Consider the following 16,563-nt stretch of genomic DNA (forward strand, 5'->3'; position numbering starts at 1 on the left):
CCCATCGCCTGGACCTGTTAATGGCCAGCTTGGCCAGATTCAGGAACAGTTTCATGAGGAGGTCCTCTCCTTTCCCCACCCCTCTCTGTACTGGGTGCCCATAGATCAGGAGCGTGGGGCTGAAGTGCAAACAAAACTGTAACAGAAAGTTTTTTAAGAAACTGAAAAGGGAGAGCAGTCTACCACAACCTATGTAAGCACAGTCCACAGACTCCAACAGTCAATGTGATTGACTCCTATTTGCCCTCAAGGGTAATTAGGGAGGAGTAAGAAATGCTGGCCTTGCTAGGTGGCCACACCCTGTGAAAGAATAAATTTAAAAAATTTAAGGAAAAACAAGTTTGAGAGGAAGGGGACCAGAAAGTTTGAGAGGATCAGGCTGATGGAAATGATCGACAAGTGTCATTATTTGAAGCTCCAGTGATACATTGAAGTAGATTTGGTAAAGATAGGTCTGTTGGCTATCATTGGCACTTTCCAAAATTACAGCAAGATGATGGAGTAAATAGATAGATAATGTAGCTAGTAAATATTTAGAATCTATTTCTCATGTCGAATAGTCAATAACCAGGTGGCACAGATTTCAGATTATTGGTAAAGGAACTAGAACCATAGAATCCTATAGTATAGAAGGAGGCCATTCGACCCACCAAGTCAACATCACCTCTCTGAAAAGAACATCTTACCCAGGCCCAATCCCAACCCCCACCCTATCCTCATAACCCTGTGCATTTACAATGGCCAATCCACATCACCTGCATATCTTTGGACTGTGGGGGGGGAACCAGAGCACCCAGGAGAAACCCACGCCGACACTGGGAGAACGTGCAGACTCCATACAGACAGTGACCCAAGGCGGGAATCGAACCCAGGTCCCTGGTGCTGTGAAACAGCAGTGCTAACCACTGTGCCACCGTGCCAGATTTTAACTCAGATAGGATGGTGATACAGATTCAATAGTGAAAGGAAAATAGCCAAAGACAGTGGGATAAATGTTAAAGGAGAAAACAAATGGCAACAATATGGTGACAGAGTCAGGGAGTGAGATTGTGCATTGAAAGAGTCGGCCTTGACTCGCTGGCCTGAATGACCTCTTTCTTTTCTGTGATTCTTTATAGTTCCAAAATACTCAGCTCCACAACAACATTAAGCACTATGGATTCCTGTAACGTTACACGGCTCTGCAAATTGCAGAATGAGTTAGACAATGTCGATACAAACAGGATGGGCAACTTGGAATGCAAATACTGTATTGTTGGAAAGGAATAAAAGCCTCGATTAAACGATTAGAATAGAAGGAATCAGAGAGTGAGGGGAATGTGGACACGAGAATTGGAAGTGCAATTTCTGTAATTGTGAACGTTAGGGTTGTAGTTATTACAGAGAAGGACAATGACCAAATATAGGAGGGCACCAATACATTCACAGAATGAATGTTTTCTTGACAAAACAATCCATGGAAACATGAGGAGAAATATTCTTACACAGTGAATGGTTATGACCTGGAATGAACTGGCTGAGAGTCTGGTGAAAGCAGATTCAATTTTAGCTTTCGAAAGGGAATTATTGGATCATTATCTGAAGCAAAATGTTTTAATAATTACAGGCAAAGCCAGGGGTCTGAGACTAGATGAGTTACTCTTGTTGAAAGCCAGCACAAAAAAATGGACTGTGTTGTTACCATTTTATGATTCCATGAATTATGATTGGTTATAATCTTCCAAAATTCTTTAGATTCTGGAAGCGTCTCAGTGGATTCTTTTATTCAAGAAAGGAGGGAGGCAGAAATCTGGAAACTGTAGGCCAGTTAGCCTAACCTCTATCTTAGGAAAATTGCTAACAATCATGATTAAGGAGGTTATAGCAGGATGCTTGGAAAATCATATTTTGATCAGAGTCAACAAGGATTTATGAAAGGCAAATCGTGTTTAGCAAATTTATTAGAGATTTTTGAGGAAGTAACAAGAAGGCGGATAAAGGGGAATCTGTAGATGTGGTGTACTTGGATTTCCAGAAGACATTTGATAAGGTGCCACATCCAAAGTTGCTGAACAAGATAAGGGAAAATGGTGTAGGGGGTAACATATTAACAGGGATAAATGGGGCTTTTTCTGGTAGGCAATATGTAAGCAGTGGAATGCCATAGGGATCAGTGCTGGGGTGTCAACCTTTTACAATCTGCAGTAACGTTTTGATGATGGGACCGAATGTATGGTTACTAAATTTCCCAGTGACACCAAGATAGGAAGCATAGGTATATACATGTTAAAAAACAGCTGGATAGGTTACAGTTGTTTGCTCTGGCTCAGAAATCTGCAACACAAGGGCACAGTTTCAAATTAGTCACAAAACAGTAGAGGAGGAATTCCTGGGTTGTGTACAGGTTGGTTTCCTGGCCCAATACATTAAGGTACCAACTAGAGAGATGCCATCCTAGACTGGCTACTGTGTAATGGGAAAGGATTAATTGGCAATTTAGTTGTGTGAGACCCCTTGGGGATGAATGACCAGAATATAATAGAATTCTTCATCGAGATGGAGAGTGATGTAATTAATTCCAGGGTCCAGAATCTAAATAAAGGAAAGCACAATGGTATGATGCATGAGATGGCCATGATGGATTGGGGAACATTACTGAAAGGGATGACGGTGGATAGGCAATGGCAAACATTCAAAGAGCGCATGGGTGGACTGCAACAATTATTCATTCCAGTCTGGCACAAAAATACAACCAGCAAGGTGGCCAAACCATGGCTTACAAGGGAAATTAGAGACAGTGTTAGATCCAAGGAAGAAGCATACAAATTGGCCAGAAAAAAAACAGCACACCTGAGGATTGGGAGCAGTTCTGAATTCAGCAAAGGAGGACCAAGGGAGTGATTCAGAAGGGGAAAACAGAGTACCAGAGTAAGCTTGAGGGGAACATAAAAACTGACTGTAAAAGTTTCTCTAGATATATGAAGAGAAAAAGATCGGTGAAGGCAAAGAGGAAGAAAACAAGGGAATTTATAATGGGGAACAAAGAGATATCTGACCAGTTAAATACATACTTTGGTTCTGTCTTCACAAAGGAAGACACAAATAACATGCCAGAAATGTTGGGGAATACAGGGCTTAGTGAGAGGGAGGAACTGAAGGAAATCAGCACTAGTACAGAAATGGTGTTTGGGAAATTGATGGAAATGAAGGCTGATAAATCCCTAGAGCCTGATGATCTACATCCCAAAATACTTAAGGAAGTGGCCTACCTTGTATCCTGAGACTGTGCAACCTGGCTCATGATCACCACTAACCCCCCTCCACCCCGTGAATGATCCATTTATTCCTACTCTTTGTAAAGGAGAAAAGTCTTTACCCAGAGAGTGGGGAGAACTTCAGAAATTCACAAATACTTGTGAAGAAAGCACCAGTAGAGACCAATAGGCCAATTGGGCAGAATTGATTCTGTGCTGTAGACACAATGTCATTTGATGACTTGGTGATCAAAGAACAAAGAACAGTACAGCACAGGAAACAGGCCCTTCGGCCCTCCAAGCCTGTGCCGCTCCTTGGTCCAACTAGACCAATCGTTTGTATCCCTCCATTCCCAGGCTGCTCATGTGACTATCCAGGTAAGTCTTAAACGATGTCAGCATGCCTGCCTCCACCACCCTACTTGGCAGCGCATTCCAGGCCCCCACCACCCTCTGTGTAAAAAACATCCCTCTGATGTCTGAGTTATACTTCGCCCCTCTCAGCTTGAGCCCGTGACCCCTCGTGATCGTCACCTCCGACCTGGGAAAAAGCTTCCCACTGTTCACCCTATCTATACCCTTCATAATCTTGTATACCTCTATTAGATCTCCCCTCATTCTCCGTCTTTCCAAGGAGAACAACCCCAGTCTACCCAATCTCTCCTCATAGCTGAGACTCTCCATACCAGGCAACATCCTGGTAAACCTTCTCTGCACTCTCTCCAATGCCTCCACGTCCTTCTGGTAGTGCGGCGACCAGAACTGGACGCAGTACTCCAAATGTGGCCTAACCAGCGTTCTATACAGCTGCATCATCAGACTCCAGCTTTTATACTCTATACCCCGTCCTATAAAGGCAAGCATACCATATGCCTTCTTCACCACCTTCTCCACCTGTGTTGCCACCTTCAAGGATTTGTGGACTTGCACACCTCGGTCCCTCTGTGTTTCTATACTCCTGATGACTCTGCCATTTATTGTATAACTCCTCCCTACATTATTTCTTCCAAAATGCATCACTTCGCATTTATCCGGATTAAATTCCATCTGCCACCTCTCCGCCCAATTTTCCAGCCTATCTATATCCTGCTGTATTGCCTGACAATGCTCTTCGCTATCCGCAATTCCAGCCATCTTCGTGTCATCCGCAAACTTGCTGATTACACCAGTTACACCTTCTTCCAAATCATTTATATATATCACAAATAGCAGAGGTCCTAGTACAGAGCCCTGCGGAACACCACTGGTCACAGACCTCCAGCCGGAAAAAGACCCTTCCACCACTACCCTCTGTCTCCTATGGCCAAGCCAGTTCTCCACCCATCTAGCCACTTCTCCTTGTATCCCATGAGCCTTAACCTTCTTAACCAACCTGCCATGTGGGACTTTGTCAAATGCCTTACTGAAATCCATATAGACGACATCCATGGCCCTTCCTTCATCAACCGTTTTTGTCACTTCCTCAAAAAACTCCACCAAATTTGTAAGGCACGACCTCCCTCTTACAAAACCATGCTGTCTGTCACTAATGAGATTGTTCCGTTCTAAATGCACATACATCCTGTCTCTAAGAATCCTCTCCAACAACTTCCCTACCACGGACGTCAAGCTCACCGGCCTATAATTTCCTGGGTTATCCCTGCTACCCTTCTTAAACAACGGGACCACATTCACTATCCTCCAATCCTCAGGGACCTCACCCGTGTCCAAAGAAGCGACAAAGATTTCCGTCAGAGGCCCAGCAATTTCACCTCTCGTCTCCCTGAGCAGTCGAGGATAGATGCCATCAGGCCCTGGGGCTTTGTCAGTTTTAATGTTCCCTAAAAAACCTAACACTTCCTCTCTTGTAATGGAGATTTTCTCTAACGGGTCAACACCTCCCTCCGAGACATTCCCGGTTAACACGCCCCTCTCCTTCGTGAATACCGATGCAAAGTATTCATTTAGGATCTCCCCTATTCCCTTGGGTTCTAAGCATAATTCCCCTCCTTTGTCCCTGAGAGGTCCGATTTTCTCCCTGACAACTCTTTTGTTCCTAACGTATGAATAGAATGCCTTAGGATTCTCCTTAATCCTGCCTGCCAAGAACATCTCGTGACCTCTTTTTGCCCTTCTAACTCCCCGTTTGAGATCTTTCCTACTCTCCCTGTATTCCTCCAGAGCTCCATCTGTTTTCAGTTGCCTGGACTTAACGTACGCCTCCCTTTTCATTTTAATCAGATCCTCAATTTCCCTGGTTATCCACGGCTCTCGAATCCTACCTTTCCTATCTTTCCTTTTTACAGGCACATGCCTATCCTGCAGCCTTATCAATAGTTCCTTAAAAGACTCCCACATGCCAGACGCGGACTTACCCTCGAACATCCTCTCCCAATCAACATCCACCAATTCCTGCCTAATCCGGCTATAGTCAGCCTTCCCCCAATTTAGCACCCTGCCCGTAGGACAGCACTCATCAGGAGATGTAAATATGTTCTAGGGAGAACTGTTGATGCTGTGATGATTTTTAAAAAAAATCAGATTGAGGATTGAAGATAAGGATAGGTTAAATGTCAATTTTTGTCTGCTAAATTATTTTATCATTCCTGAACAGTGTTTCTCGCTCTAGGGGCCCTATTTTACCATTTTGATTCAAAGTTCTGGGCGGACTTGAAACTGGGAGTGTTTCAGATCCGACTTTTAGACCCGTTCTCAGGCGCCCCTATACGCACTTTGCCTGAAAACATATCAGTGATTCCGAATTGCGTTGCACAGGCCTGTGGGCGGGGCTTAAGGCACCTGAAACCCTGCAGCTCCGATCGGCGCCTCCAACTGCGCATGCGCAGAAAAAAAATGATAGAATGTGGCTCCCCTGCCACATTCCTCTCAGGCCGGATAATACCTCCCCCACCTCCACAGACATTTCCCCAACCCCACTACATTATTGACCCCCTTATCCCCCCACCGCCTCCCCCCCCCCACCATCCAGACCAATCGTGGGCCCTTCCCACCCCTTTCCCCCCCCCCCCCCACTGATCTCAGCAGAGTGGCAGCGGACACCCCCCCCCCCAACCCCCATGATCTCAAACAGAGTGGCAGCGGACCCACCTTCCCCCCCCCCCCCCACCGATTTCAAGCAGAGAGCCGTTGGACCCACCCCACCCCCACCCCTCCCCCCCACCCCCTCTCCACTGATCTCAAGCAGAGAGCCGTCAGATGCTCGGCACTTACCTCCTCACTAACCCTCACTGATAGGGCACCCAAATCGGACTTATATGGAGCATGTCTGTTTTGTGCCGATTCCGAAGGGGCGAACGTGATGGTAAAGGGGGAAGTGCCGGTAAAATTGGGCGTGCAGCCCAAGTCAATTTAAATGCATGCAAATACATTTAAATGGCCGTCACGCCCGTTTTGGGTGTGGTCCTGATCGCGGCCATTTTCGGGACTTGGTAAAGGGAAACCGGTGTGGAGATGGGTGCGGATTGCGTTACTCGCCTCACACCTGACTTTACCAAGTTTTTGCGCCCGTAAACCGATGGTAAAATTGAGCCCTAGGTCAGTGATAGGCAACCTAGGTTAGTGAGTGGGCCGTATGAGTGGCCCACCATCATTTCAGTGGGCCACAAGATTGAAATCGGGCTTGTTGACTCACCGTGACCCCGTGAATAAGATTAAATACATTTAATACATGCCAAATATTTCATAACAAGGTATAGAAAATGCTTAATCATTGATACATTAATAGAACTTTCATCAACTTCAAATGGTAAAAACTAAAGAAATAGTTACACTTTGGACACAGCGGTTCTCACAGTCAATGTTGTTAGAAATCAGCAGGCACTTCACTTGCCCTTGTTTAATGTGCGAATCACTTCAGTTAAAGTAAAGTTCACTTATTAGTCACAAGTAGGCTCACATTCACACTGCAATGAAGTTACTGTGAAAATCCCCCAGTCGCCACACTCCGGCGCCTGTTCGGGTACACTGAGAGAGAATTTAGTATGGCCAATTCACCTAACCAGCACATCTTTTGGACTGTGGGAGGAAACCAGAGCACCCGGAGGAAACCCACGCAGACACGGGGAGAATGTGCAAACTCCACACAGACAGTGACCCAAGCAGGGAATCAAACCCAGGTCTCTGGTGCTGTGAGGCAGCAGTGATAACTACTGTGCCACCCTTAAATTTAAATTCAGTAATGATAAGAAAAAAAATCTGGAATTGAAAGCTGGTCTCATTGATGGCGACCATGAAACAACTGACCGATTGTTGTAAAAATAAACATCTGGTTCAAGGGAAGGAAATCTGCCATGTTTATCCGATCTGGTGTATATGTGATTCCAGACCAGAAACCCGGGTTTGATTCTGGCCTTGGGCGATTATCTGTGTGGAGTTTGCACATGAAGGGTACCATTCTTAGCAGTGTAGAGGATCAGAAGGACCTTGGGGTCCGGGTCCATAGGACTCTTAAATCGGCCTCGCAGGTGGAGGATGCGGTCAAGAAGGCGTACGGCGTACTGGCCTTCATTAATCGAGGGATTGAGTTTAGGAGTCGGGAGATAATGCTGCAGCTTTATAGGACCCTGGTTAGACCCCACTTGGAGTACTGCGCGCAGTTCTGGTCACCTCATTACAGGAAAGATGTTGAAGCCATTGAAAGGGTGCAGAGGAGATTTACAAGGATGTTGCCTGGATTGGGGGGCATGCCTTATGAGGATAGGTTGAGGGAGCTTGGTCTCTTCTCCCTGGAGAGACGAAGGATGAGAGGTGACCTGATAGAGGTTTACAAGATGTTGAGAGGTCTGGATAGGGTAGACTCTCAGAGGCCATTTCCAAGGGCTGAAATGGTTGCTACGAGAGGACACAGGTTTAAGGTGCTGGGGGGTAGGTACAGAGGAGATGTCAGGGGTAAGTTTTTCACTCAGAGGGTGGTGGGTGAGTGGAATCGGCTGACGTCGGTGGTGGTGGAGGCAAACTCGTTGGGGTCTTTTAAGAGACTTCTGGATGAGTACATGGGATTTAATGGGATTGAGGGCTATAGATAGGCCTAGAGGTGGGGATGTGATCGGCGCAACTTGTGGGCCGAAGGGCCTGTTTGTGCTGTGGCTTTCTATGTTCTATGTTCTGCCCCGTGAGAAACACTGTTCAATATTGAGTGTATTCAAGAGGCGGCTGGATATAGCACTTGGGGCAAATGGGGATCAAAGATAATGGGGAAAAAGCAGGATTAGGTTATTGAGTCGGAAGATCAGCCATGATCGTAACGAATGGAGGAGCAGGCTCAAAGGGCCAAATGGACTTCTCCTGCTCCTATCTTCTATGTTTCAATGTTTGCATGGATTTCCTCTGGGAGCTCCGGTTTCCTCCCACCGTCGAAAGATGTGCAGATTAGATGGATTGGCCATGCTAAATTGCCCCTTAGTGTCCCAAGATGTGTTGGTGAAGGAGATTGATGGGGTAAATGCGTGGGGTTACGGGGATAGGGCGGGGTGTGGGCCTGGGTAAGATACACTGTTGGAGAGTTGGTGCAGACTCGATGGGCCAAATGGCCTCCTTCTGCACTGTAGTGATCCTATGATTAACTACGCTCTGAAATGGTCTAGCAAGCCATTCAGTTGAGGGGCAATTAATGATGAACAACAAATACTGACCTTGCCAATGACACCCACATCCCATGAAAGGATAAATTTAAAAAATCTTTGTGAGAAGAGTTCTCTCATTGGTGACAGTCTATTATGGAAACCATGGTTCTATTCAAGACTGTTTATAGAAACAAGCTGGTGTATGCAGCACATCTGTGGGATGAAAATAATTAATTACCAATTGGAACAAAAGAGCAAAGAGGTAGGATGCATTCTTTATTTCAAGGACTCTTTTTTCCCATTCTTTGCCTTTACATTTTTGGCATCATGTGCAAATTATTGTTCCTCATCCTCTACTCATTTAGTCATTGTTACAATATCATGAGGCGAATCACACCAACAATTACAACATCACCCACCAGTCAGCTGCCCGGTGAACTTAAAATAGCAGCCAAATGTTTCTTCCTGAACCATAGTTACAAACAAAAACAATAATGCTGATGGTATGTGGGAAGGAAGCAACCTTCAATGAAGGCGAACAATCAGGTCAGGAACAGGATCATCAACAAAGCTGCGTTTGGAGTGTTTGGTTCCTGGACAAGGGTAGCAGGTGCATAGGAACACCGCAAGCTCCAATGTCCAAGTCACACGCCGCCCTGACCTGGGCATATATTATCATTCCTTCATTGCCAAATTCCTGGTGGTCCCTGCCTAGCTGCCCTTTACCCCCCACAGACTGCAGCGGTTCCAAAAGGTGGCTCTTCGCTATCTTCTCCAGAGCACCTAGGGGAGGGCGGTAAATGCCTGCTTTGACACTGACGCACACATGCCGAGAGTGAGTTGCCGTTTTAAAGTCCCGTGACCACAGTCGTCAATGTGCGTCCAATAAGCAGGAGCTATTCGGAGGAGGTTGAAGATGGGATTGGGGAGAGGTTGGGGAAGTACATTTGCTGAGGACCTGTCCTTGAACTAATCTTCAGTTTATCAGCTTCTGTGGTGAGCAGCAGAAGCCAGGCCTCTCTCGGAGGACAAACTGAGTGTGGTAATTGTGTCTTCCTGCTCCACCTGTGGTTCAGAAGTCGAAGGTTCAAACCGCAGAGAGTCCCTTCACAGTAACTGGGAAGAATAAAAATATGTAAAATTCCTATTTCTCTTCTCCTTTCCTGCAGATATAGTTTCATTCTTTACATAGTTATTGAAGATACCAAGGGGATAGTGCGGAAAATGCCTTTGAGGTTGATTATCAGCCATGATTAGGTTGAATGGTGGAGCAGGTTTGAGGGGGTGAATGACCTATTTTTTGTTCCTATTTCATATGTTCTTCCTATTCTTACCATTCTGTCCTTTCATCTCCCATGAAAAAAAAATTTTGGGTAACTTTCAACACAGATCAGCAGTTCTCAGCAACCCATCCAAGTGACCTAACTTCATGTTGACAGTGTCACGGGTTATTTAACACAAAGGGGATCATGCACATACACAGACTTGCAAACCCATAGACAAACACACGAACACAAACAAATAGACAAACACACACTGACACAAACACAGACAGACACACAGACAGACATGCACACAAGCACAAACACACCCATGCACACACACACACACACATGTTCCATCAAGATTCAGAAATGCAAATCTTTAACTTTCTTTTTCTCCTTCTCAACCCAAGGAACATAGAACATAGAACATAGAACATTACAGCGCAGAACAGGCCCTTCGGCCCACGATGTTGCACCGACCAGTTAAAAAAAAAACTGTGACCCTCCAACCTAAACCAATTTCTTTTCGTCCATGAACCTATCTACGGATCTCTTAAACGCCCCCAAACTAGGCGCATTTACAACTGATGCTGGCAGGGCATTCCAATCCCTCACCACCCTCTGGGTAAAGAACCTACCCCTGACATCGGTTCTATAACTACCCCCCCTCAATTTAAAGCCATGCCCCCTCGTGCTGGATTTCTCCATCAGAGGAAAAAGGCTATCACTATCCACCCTATCTAAACCTCTAATCATCTTATATGTTTCAATAAGATCCCCTCTTAGCCGCCGCCTTTCCAGCGAAAACAATCCCAAATCCCTCAGCCTCTCCTCATAGGATCTCCCCTCCATACCAGGCAACATCCTGGTAAACCTCCTCTGCACCCTCTCCAAAGCCTCCACATCCTTCCTGTAATGTGGGGACCAGAACTGCACACAGTACTCCAAGTGCGGCCGCACCAGAGTTGTGTACAGTTGCAACATAACGCTACGACTCCTAAATTCAATCCCCCTACCAATAAACGCCAAGACACCATATGCCTTCTTAACAACCTTATCTACTTGATTCCCAACTTTCAGGGATCTATGCACACATACACCTAGATCCCTCTGCTCCTCCACACTATTCAAAGTCCTCCCGTTAGCCCTATACTCAACACATCTGTTATTCCTACCAAAGTGAACCAAGGGTAATGGTTTCTCCCTATGGCTTAGTGACTAAGCCCTTTTATCCCTGAGTCATCGAATCATAGAATCCCTACAGTACAGAAGGAGGCCATTCGGCCCATTGAGTCTGAAACAACCACAATCCCACCAAGGCCCCATCCCTGGAACCTCACACGTTTAACCTGCTAATCCCCAACACTATGGTCAATTTAGCATGGCCAATCCACCTAACCCGCACACCTTTGGACTGTGGGAGGAAACCGGAGCACCCGGAGGAAACCCGCGCAGACACGGGGAGAAAGCGCAGACTCCACACAGACAGTGGCCCGAGGCCAGAATTGAACCTGGGTCCCTGGCGCTGTGAGGCAGCAGTGTTGACCACTGTGCCACCGTGCCACCCGTACAGTCCATACAGCTGTGGGTTCAAGTCTCACACCAGAGACCTGAGCACAAAATCCCGATTGACATTCCTCAGTGCAGTTTGGAGGAAGTGCTACACTGTCAGAAGCGCTGTCTTTGATGTGAGATATTAAACCGAGGCCCTGTCTTTGAAAGATTAAGGACAGCAGTGATGATTGGTTCATTCAGCACAAACTTTGGTCAAAGCTAGGATATTCTGGCCAAACAATGCATCACACTGGGAGATGTTTATTCCTTTAAGTGTAGAAAAAAACAATGCCTCTTAGTGTTTGATTCTGAGATTTGGGGAAAAAAAAAATTCTTTTGATCTCTTCAGAAACATTAAAGCTTAATGCGTGGCCAGAGCAAATGGTTGTGTTTTTAACTCTCATTGTTTTTCTCTTCCAGTGAGGTTTTCTTTGCCACCTCTGTGACGATGAGTAGTGTTAATTTGGAGGGGACACCCAGCAACTCGAGCTATTATGAGGAGGATTATAACTATACTGATTTTGACTTCACTCCCTACCTTCCCTGTGGGAAGGATGAAGTTAAAGCCTTTGGCAAGATCTTCCTGCCGGTCTTGTACTTCACCGTTTTTGTTTTCGGCGTGCTGGGCAACAGCTTCCTGGTCCTTATGATACTGCGATACCTCAAGCTAAAAACAATGACTGACATCTACCTGCTGAATTTGGCCATTTCCGACTTCCTGTTTGCCGTCTCCCTTCCCTTCTGGGCCACGTACGTGATCACAGGCTGGATCTTTGGGAATGCCATGTGCAAAATAATCAGCGCCGTCTACAGTGTGAACTTCTACAGTGGCATCTTCTTCATCGCCTGCATGAGTCTGGACATGTACCTCCAAATCGTCCACACCGTCTCCATGAAGAACCACAGGACAATCTGCAAGAGCATTGTCATTAGTACTGCTGTCTGGGCCCTGGCAATCATAGTTTCGATCCCTGAATTCATATTCAGCGAGTCACGAAAGAGCGGCGATAGGTACACCTGCCTAAGTCACTACGGTGATAATCAACTGGTGATCTGGAAGGCCACAATACAACTCCAGGTCAATGTCATTGCGTTCATCATTCCATTCTTTGCCATGATCTTCTTCTATGCCCGGATCGCGTCGGTCCTGCTCAAGTCCAAATCCTTTGGCAAGGACAAAGCTTTGAAACTGGTCATCATATTAGTCACTGTGTTCTTCGTCCTGTGGTTCCCTTACAACATTGTCCTTTTCCTGCACTCGCTGGAAGACCTTGGCGTGATTGGCAACTGCGAGGTGAGCAAGGGGCTGGATTACGCCTTGCAGGTAACAGAGTCCATCGCCTTCACCCACTGCTGTTTCAACCCACTCCTCTACGCTTTTGTCAATGAAAGGTTCCGGAGGCACCTGAAGAATATTCTGATGAAGATCATCCAGAAGGTTGGCTGCAGGAAGGAGTTCGGGATCGCGGTCCCCACTGTGGAGCGCAGTGAAACCAGCAAGCAGCAACACTGCTTGTATTCCGACGTGGAAATGACTGTGGTGCAGTAGTGGAATTGTAAAGGGGTGTTGAGAAGACAGGATCGATCAGGACTCTGTTTCCAATCACCTTTGCATTGGATCTCCTCAAAGCTATTAAAACTTGTCAGTACGTATAGAAAATTGTGAGCTGCATGCTAAACTAACCCGATCAAACCATTGTGAAACGCATCACGTTTTGATGACCTGAAATTCTTAGAAATTCTACCAACCATTGAAGCACCCAGATCATGTGGGACATGCCACCTGTGTGTCCTCCAAACCAGCCACTTCATTCTTTCCCAGCCGAGCAGAGAAAGGGTTAATCTAAAGCAAGAGAACCCTTTGAACACAGAAAGGGATAGTCTAAATTTAGACACGCTATATAATCTTTGGTAAAATTAAGGACTATTGATGATATGCCTGGTGAATAAGAAAATGTGCAAATATGTTTAACACATTATGCATTGCCGATTTCAGTTCTCATTATTAACATCCACCCTCTAATCAGATCCTGCAAACTATGATCTGATGAAGGGTCATCAAGACTTAAAATGTTGGCTCTATTCTCTCCCCACAGGTGCAGTCAGATCTGAGAGGCTGGATAGACTAGGACTTTTGTCCCTGCAGTGTCGGAAGCTTGGAGATGATCTCATAGAGGTCTATAAAATAATGAGGGGCTTAGATAAGGTAGATAGTAAACATCTTTTCCCAAAGGTAGGGGAGTCTAAAACTAGAGGGCATAGGTTTAAGGTGAGAGGGGAGAGATACAAAAGGGACAAGAGGGGCAATTCCTTCACTCAGAGGGTGGTGTCAGAAACGAGCTGCTAGAGGTAGTAGTAGAGGTGGGAACAATTTTGTCTTTTAAAAAGCATTTAGACAGTTACATGGGTATGATGGATGTAGACGGGCATGGGCCAAATGCGGACAATTGGGACTAGCTTAGTGGTTAAAAAAAAAGGGCGGCATGGACAAGTTAACTTGTTCAAAGCAAGTCCAAAGATGTGCGGGTTAGGTTGATTGGCCATGCTAAAATTGCCCCTTAGTGTCCTGAGATACGTAGGTTAGAGGGATTAGCAGGTAAATGTGTAGGGATATGGGGGTAGAGCCTGGGTGGGATTGTGGTCGGTGCAGACTCGATCGGCCAAATGGCCTCTTTCTGCACTGTAGGGTTTCTATGATTCTATGATTCTATGAAGTTGGGCCGAAGGGCCTGTTTCCATGCTGTAAACCTCTATGACTATGAGCTGCCGAGATTTTCCAGCATTTGATGCCTTTTGTTCCTGCAAACAAACCATTTCTTCAGTAACTCAGTGGCTCACAGCTTACGTGATTCCTCTCAGCCACTGAATGGCTTTATCATTCATATTCATTTCTTTGCATGTTCTCTAGACATGCATGAGAGGATTTGTAAGTCAGATTGTTTACTGTCTATTACGCTTTGCCTGCTGCGAAGATGTTTACCTTCTAACTGTTGGTTTAGTTAACAAATGTAGTGTCGTTGGTTTAATCACATTGAATGCAACTGATTGAGGTGATTTCAAGAAGAAATTAGATATAGCTCTTGGGGCTAAAGGGATCAATGGGGGAAGGTGGGTTTAGGATTGTTAGCGGACAACAAATTTATGATGTTATGTATATAATATGAAACAGGCCAAACTGCAGTCAGAACCCCTCCATTAAAGATTAAAAGGGACAGATCCAGACAAGCAGGCAAAAGGCATGCTTTTAAAATGCAAACAAGGTCTAACACACAAAAGGGACCCAGAAAGGGTGGCACCAAAGGAAACTAAAGTAAAGGTACCCCTCATCTAATCAAATCAGCACCACTGACCTAATCAAGATATCAGGAAGCCTTCTTAGCCTCAAAATACTTCCTGAGATCAGCCAAACACCCATTGTTCAAGAAACCCCGGAGATTCTAGACCATTGATAAACCCATCGGACAGAAACGATTACCATACCTAAACATTGATACTGTACTTAAAACATCAAACAGAATGGTCAGAGTCAAATACTGTAAACAAAACATGAACATTTGAATCATACAACGTGTCAAAGTTCGAGTATAACTGTAGCCCATTGCGGCGGGCTTTTAGAGTGCTTTCGGGACAGTGCCGTTTGTATGTCCTGATTGCACCTCCGTCGACGTTAATAAAGCTGGACCGCTGTTGAACCTGACTCTGAGTCCGAAGTGGTCGTGTTCGCCCACTCGCGCTAACAAGGATATTGACTCTGATGATCAGCCATAATCAAAATGAATGGCGGAACAGGCTCAATGGGCAGAATGGCCTCCTTCTGCACTGTATGGATTCTATAATTCTATGATTTTCTATGTTTCCATGAGTTTTTTTTTCCAAGCTGAAAGTTCAATTGAATCTGTGCCTAACGGAAGTCGAAAGAGAAGTGACACTGCAGAGGAAGGAAACTATGAGTGAATGTGACACAATACAGAATCTTCTAAGAATTATAGTTGGAAAGTTTTTCAGTGGAGAGATAAACCATGTCTAATCTACTTTTAGTCACTTTATTATGTTCTGAGATGTACAGGGGAGCACCGTGTCAGTTAGGTGCTCTTTCTGCACTGTAGGATTCCATGATTTTATGATTCTAAGGTGAACATTATTAACTGTTATTCCTTCTGGAGTTCTTCTTTTAAGACATTGCTTTTGTGAATCAGTGTAATGTTGCGCATAATGCAAAATTAATAAGTGTATATTCAAGCATCAACAAGAAAGGAAATCTTTTATATCAAAAACAGCTACCTGTTTTTGGCCAATTTGGCCTATCTATGCTTCAGATGTATCTTAAACATGCAACATCTACACATATACATGGTAATGTACATCTTGGTGTACAGAAAACTTTCATACACAATATATATTACAATGTACCTTTTTGAGAACTCAATAAATCTCTGAATATATTAACACAACATATTTGTTAAGTTCATTATTCTTAGTTTGTAACTACAGGAATCTCCAACAGGATGTGGTGCTATACTCGACGCTCTGCTTATGTCTGATTAGCTAAGTTTATACTTGTCACAACTGTCTGTGAATTCAGCCAGAGGGGATTTGTGGGACACCAGTGCATGGGCAAGCTGCATGTTATCAGATGGACTGAAAAAGTGGTTTGAAGCTGTGCTGAAGAGAGTCATAGAGGTTTACAGCATGGGAACAGGCCCTTCTGCCCAACTTGTCCATGCCGCCCATTGTTTACCACTAAGCTAGTCCCAGTTGCCCGCGTTTGGCCATAATCCTCTATACCCATCTTACCCATGTAACTGTCCAAACGCTTTTTGAAAGATAAAGTTGTACCCACCTCTACTATTGCCTCTGGCAGCTCATTCCAGACGCTCACCACCCTTTGTGTGAAAACATTGCTCCTCAGGACCCTTTTGTATCTCTTCCCTCTCACCTTAAACCTATGCC

At 45.2% G+C, this 16,563-nt stretch overlaps 1 protein-coding gene across 4 annotated transcripts in view; it reads left to right on the plus strand.

Moving 5' to 3' along the window:
- LOC144505462 (atypical chemokine receptor 2-like) overlaps positions 1–16,062 on the plus strand; it is a 120,923-nt gene extending 104,861 nt beyond the window's left edge. For 3 of the 4 annotated variants that reach the window (XM_078231580.1, XM_078231571.1, XM_078231586.1), the window contains one exon: positions 12,034–16,062. In XM_078231580.1, the coding sequence (XP_078087706.1) occupies positions 12,062–13,162 (1,101 nt within the window). In that variant the 5' untranslated portion in view covers positions 12,034–12,061 and the 3' untranslated portion in view covers positions 13,163–16,062. The remainder of the gene's footprint in view (positions 1–12,033) is intronic. The other variant, XM_078231595.1, reaches the window with a different exon arrangement.
- The last annotated feature ends 501 nt before the right edge of the window (positions 16,063–16,563 follow it).

This window comes from Mustelus asterias, chromosome 2 (assembly GCF_964213995.1).
Source record: "Mustelus asterias chromosome 2, sMusAst1.hap1.1, whole genome shotgun sequence".
Taxonomy (NCBI): Eukaryota; Metazoa; Chordata; class Chondrichthyes; order Carcharhiniformes; family Triakidae; genus Mustelus; species Mustelus asterias.